The sequence below is a fragment of the Schistocerca serialis genome, chromosome 4 (genome assembly GCF_023864345.2).
Source record: "Schistocerca serialis cubense isolate TAMUIC-IGC-003099 chromosome 4, iqSchSeri2.2, whole genome shotgun sequence".
Lineage (NCBI taxonomy): Eukaryota > Metazoa > Arthropoda > Insecta > Orthoptera > Acrididae > Schistocerca > Schistocerca serialis.
In genome coordinates, this window is record NC_064641.1 from 484,723,938 (window position 1) to 484,729,859 (window position 5,922).

The 5,922-nt window shown below is 43.0% G+C and overlaps 1 protein-coding gene across 1 annotated transcript; it reads right to left on the minus strand.

Moving 5' to 3' along the window:
• Nucleotides 1–883: 883 nt before the first annotated feature.
• LOC126474564 (cuticle protein 12.5-like) lies at nucleotides 884–5,274 on the minus strand. Its single transcript, XM_050102040.1, has 2 exons — nucleotides 5,263–5,274; nucleotides 884–1,609 (listed from the first exon to the last, which is right to left on the minus strand). The coding sequence occupies exons 1-2, from the start codon at nucleotides 5,272–5,274 to the stop codon at nucleotides 1,310–1,312; spliced, it is 312 nt and encodes a 103-aa protein (XP_049957997.1). The 3' UTR covers nucleotides 884–1,309.
• Nucleotides 5,275–5,922: the final 648 nt, after the last annotated feature.

Consider the following 5,922-nt stretch of genomic DNA (forward strand, 5'->3'; position numbering starts at 1 on the left):
TGTTGTATTCATCATCATTTCATCCCCATTCGGCGCGCAGGTCGCCCAATGTGGCGTCGAATGTAGTAAGGCTTGCACCAAGATGGCCGGACCTGCTCCGCAATGGGCCTCCCGGCCAATGACGCCAAACGCTCATTTCCATTTCCAACAGCTCAAAAGATTTTACGCCGCATTTTGCACTGGTATTCCTACAAGATTCACCAAATGATGCCTCAAGATAGGCTGCAACGCCGTGACTTTTCTCTTAATTTTTTGACACCCATCGAAACTGATGACATGTGGCTGAGAAATATTCTTTCGACTGACGAGTCACATATTACTCTGCACCGTGATGTGAATGCGTGACAGAACTGCCACGTATATGGTTCTACCTGCCACACGTTTGCAGGAACATCAGATGATGTGACTGTTGTGAATGTATAGTATGGTTTCACAAGCTTCTTCATTCTCGGTCCGTTTTTCTTAGAGATGATGACACCTCACGGGCCTGTCACATGTACAGTGATTTATGCACGTATTAAGGACCTCCTTACGCAACTAGTTTGACAGTTTAAATAAATCTCCGCACTTTCACACTTATGAGTAAAATACAAAGGTCTGAGCAGCAGGTACAGTTGCGTCGATAACGTCATTCAATATTCTTTCAACATTGAACAATTTTTGGTATATCCTGAATTTATCACATTTAATTCAGAAAATTATTATGTAAAGCTAAATTCACTGATCAGATCAAGGCTGTAGCCCAAAGCTGATCACCTGGTATTTAACCCATGGCGTTATTGACGTAGGTGTGAAGGGCAATGTGAACGGGACATTATTTTAGTAGTCATTGATCTACTGTTAAAATGAAAAGAGAACTCATTCTTTCGGAGAAGCTCGTCAGTTGTATTCATTACGCTGAGCGAACACTCTTCGAATTCTGGCGCAAGAAAAATTCTTGGCGGTATCAGAAATCGATCATGGATCTTGTGCACGACAGACTTACATGCTGAATACTCAACTGCATTGTTGGATTAAGTAACGTGTTACATTTCAAAAATGTAATATTCTAAGGGATCCCAGGATTGTGGTGTCTGCTTTCAGGACACGCTTTTCCATCATTTTGAAGGATAGAAAGTGTTAAGTATTGGTTGCGTACACAAATGTGGGTGAACGCTGATTAACGTTGCCACTTTCATGCATAAGAATGGACATGCCGGCCATTATTGACGCCAGTAACAAATTACGTATGACAGGTGATGGTGTAATTTTGAAGGCACTTATTGTAATAAATACTTCACTTTATTGTCGACAAGACACAAGTTAGATTTTAGTGGTATTTGAGAATCGGAGCAGCGACAGCAGGTGCAGCGTAGGCCACAGGGGCGTGGATGGCGGGGGCGGCGTAGGCCACAGGGGCGGCGGCGACGGCGGGGGCGGCCAGGAGGCGGGCGGTCTGCGACACGCGGTACGTGTTGGCGTACGAGGATGCGGCGGGCGCCACGGCCACGGGGGCGTGAGCGACTGCGACGGCGGGGGCGGCCACGGCAGGTGCCACGGCGACGGCGGGGGCGGCGTAGCCTCCCAGGTAGCCGGCGTGGGCGGCGGCCACGGCGCACATCAGGATCACCTGCCGGTCGTACACAGTTGATGATTTGACTTTTACACAGCACTGGGTGAAACCATTTTCCCACAATGAAAGAAGTACAGTTACAGTTTTTTTTCTTTTTCTACGTGTTGATACAAGCTTGGCCGTCACGTTATCAAATCACTGCTGTGCACTTTCGAAAAAGTACGTCAATTGGTCTCTGTAATGTCGCCACTCAGAGCATAGAAATAAAGCCAATAAACATAGGTACATATATGAAGACCTTGTGCTAAAAGGTCTTTTACGTCCATAAAACATAGCTGTCAAAAAATATTAGAAATATTTATGTTTTGCAATATCCATAAGCAGTTGAAATAGACATGTTAGGAATGGACCACTTAATGTTTTAAGAACTCATCATTTTCCAGCAAAACCTGTTATCAACGAGCTTGTTTGTGTGCTACGTACTTCCACGTTACGTTTCTTGTAATGTATGCTACTAGTCTAAAATTTTACGCTACATTATATAATCAGATAGAAGTTGAACAGGTAAGAAGTTGTATTACGAAAAAGCGACAGCAGGGTATATGCGGATACATAAATACCAACATGTAAGCAGCGGATTAGTGCCATATTCGTATCTTTCCTACGTGCATGCGGTACATGCGGACAGGTGAACTATGGTGACGTTATTACCATATGCGTCCATCGGAGAAGGTGGAACGTGTGTCATGTCTGTCGCAAAACAACTGTTGCGGAATCGAGTGCCAAGTTCCGTGCGACAAGGAATGCTGATACTTCATGATAACGCACGTTCCCATATCGCAAATGTCGTAACGCAGCAGTTACGCCTACTCAAGTGGAATACACTCGAACACGAGCCCAACAGTCCTCATTTACCCTCAGATTCCTTAATGGAGGCCATCCCTTCGCATGAGGATGTGCAACAGGCAGTCATGGACTTCTTCACGCAGTAGCACATGTTGTTTTACTAAACGGGTGTCTTCAACCTGGTGCGTCGGTAAGTTGATAGGCTCAATGCTTACGGCGAGTTTCTCTGATTGGGATACCGATTCTGGACTGCATGGCCTTCGAACAGAAACTTTTCGACAACCCCTTATGTATAAGATTTAGTATTACATATCATTAAAGAGCACACAGTGAATATGACCGGACTACAGCGATTCAAATTCTAGGCGTAAAAATAATAATTGAAATAATCATATTTTGCGGATAAACGTCTATGATTATTTGTCCTCTCCAGCAAGCATGGAATATGGACAACTAAATAATTACTTACATAATAACAGAAAATAAGTACGAGTTTTTAATTTAACGTTTCAGCTTTTTGAATGTGTCGCTGTACATTTAAAGAATAACATGTGGATCTAAAATTTCATATCAGATGAAAGCTATACGCTCGAAAGGAACTTTATCTCGAATATCGACAGTCACAGAGAGTGTTCCACTAAATCGACTGACGGTTAAAAAAATTTCGATGACTGAGACGGAACTCAGTGTACTACTGTGCCCGTGCTTATTTTTCAAATTTTGGGAAGGCTGTTGTAGTAAGGTTGGAAGAAAATCACAAACGAGGCGACATAAGCATTTCCAAAACAGCGCTTACCTTATAATTTTCGTAGTAATATTCTGTATGCGTTGCAAAATGTGACGTTGTTAACGGTGGTCCATTTGGAGAATGTAAACTTTCACCGCCCGGAAAAGTCAAACTTACTGAAGTATTTCGGGCTGTTATGCCGTACCCTAATGAATTTCTTGTTGGAATTGTTGGAGCCCGAACGTTTCATCCCGGTCTGCGGAGGACTCGTTAAAGGCGGGTGGGGAGGGAGGTTGTAGCTTTCCCGAAGTTGCGATGCATACCCTAGCTCGCTACTGACTGAAGTAAAATTCCGTTTCCGTGTGCTCGAGCTCCAACACCCCCCCCCCCCCCCCACTTCTTTGAACAGGTCTTTGGCGAAAGGGGGTGGAACTATGGGTTTCAACAAGATATTCATCCAATTGCGGCACAAGAGCCAGTTATATGTTAATAAGGATAATGCACATGGCGGATGAGACTATTTTAATTCCCACTCGGGGAAGTTCGACCGCCAAGTGCGAGCCTTATTTCAGTCGACCCCCACCGGCCGACTTTTGTGCCGTTGATGAGGAGGACATCACAACAGCCAGTCGAAGAGCGGAGAAAATCTCCAACCCGGCCGGGAATCGAACCTGGGCCCGCTGCATGGAAGGGAAGCACGTTACCGTCCAGCTAAGCAGGCGGACAATTCCCCTAATAATTTGTAAAGAGTTCAAACGAAACCGCGCTGCCCAAGAACTCACGTTCATCGGAAATAAGCAAATTCAAATTTTTCAGACTTCGATGAAAAATCTAAAGGAAGACTAACTCAAATATTTAATACCCATGAATGTCTATAAAAATAAGTTTAGCCCGCTCAGACACTAGTAGATGACTGAATTACTACAAAAACAAAAAGTATTCGAAATCTGTAGTTATATGTCCAACAACTATAACATTTCAAAGGCAATCTTTTAAGGATGCTGAAATGGTTTCATTAAATGGTTTCATTAAAATAGATAAGGCGAGAAACTGCAGGTGCTCTCTCTCTCTCTTTTTCTCTGTATCCCTGTCTCTCACTCTCTTTCTTCTTTATTTCTCTTTTACCCTCAAGCTCTTTATTTTCTGAAATTGTTTCCATTCCCTGCATATTATTGCCACTCATTCAATAAGAACGATTTTCTATGGCTAGATCCTACTGTCATCACCACGCATCGTTAACGCTAAGCTCGGGGAACGAAGAAATTTATTTTTCCGCAAAGTGTACCAATTTTGTACAGTGCGTTTATGCATTTTACTTATGTGCATCGTTTCTGGGACGAGCTATGGGACTGGTCTGGTCTTTGCCAGGCACGTGTGGGAAACAGTTAGAAATCATGCAGTGTGCGCTTTGTTCCAAAGAAATGGTCGTCAGTTTTATCATAGTGTGAGTCACTTCACTGCTACATGTTGAGTTATACTAGGAGAATCAGATATGTAATAGGATAAATGAATTTGAAAAGACTGATTATTTTACCTGATGAAGAAAGGAGACATGGTATTAAAAGATTTCAAGAAAATTTTAAAATTTTTTACATGACTGGAGCAGCAAACGTCGAATGAAATATTCTTGTAGGAATAGTAGACAACTGTTCAGTTACAAATTGGAAGGTTTATTAAAATTCCTTTATCATGGTCTTAGGGTGTATAAAAACGTCTTCTTCAGAAGTAAAATATGGACAACTGGATTACGTGTTGCGACAGAGGTACGTTAAATGTAGTCGAAAGGCGTCGTCAAATATGAAATTTTACCTCCACATTATATTAAAACATGCACAACATGGGTTGTTGTCATATGGTACTTCCTTGCCAATGTACAATTAATGAGGGGGAAATTTTAAATTTGGCGACGCCTTTCGGCTATATTTTGACGTATCTCTTTGACAACATGTAATCCAGTTGTCCATTTTCTGCTTCTGAAGGAGATGTTTTTATGAACGTTGGCAATGTTTTAATAAACCTTTCAATTTGCAACTGATTAGATGTTTACTATTTCTACAAGGGGACTTCACGAAAAGATAAGTAAGGAAAGAAAAGAAGTAAAACGGAGTGGAACTTGTGAGCCGATGTTAGGACTTACCAGCTTGTACATGTTGGGTGGGTGTGAGTACAGCGGACTGTGGCGACGGACCGCTGTCCGCGCCTCTTTATACCGCGGCGCCGCCGCCCCCTAGTGGAGCACTGGGTCAGCGCGCCGCTCCCGGCCTTGGCGGCGCCCCACACCTGGCGTAACTGCCGCCGCCCGTCTCGCCTTACTCACTGCACTATTTTTCTACTAGCCGACTGCAGAGCGGTATTCGGTCTCACCAAATCATCGAGACGTCCCATTTACAAGACGAGGCAGTTCAGTAATTAAGACACTAAGGTAGAAGGACCATAGCTGATTTCCCTAACTCACTTAAAGAGAGTACCTAAATGGTCCCTTAAAAACAGTTCCCTGGGCTACACGTGTCAAGCTTTTGGCTCAATCTCTAATGACTTAAATGTTGATGGGATGTCGCACTCTAAACTCCCTTCCTATCCTACTTTCATCTTTTAGATAAGAATAAATATTGTGTTTTTAGCCAAACATATTTTACTTATACTCCTCGAGCCATCCTTCTGACAGGAGCTTCACGTTTTGACTGGTTCTTACTCTGATTTGAGCTTCTATATTTCAGTTCAGTTTGCTCAGTTATTGTTATACAGCCAACAATGATGAAACTTGCACCTACATTATGATGGGTGCTGCACCGGGTCA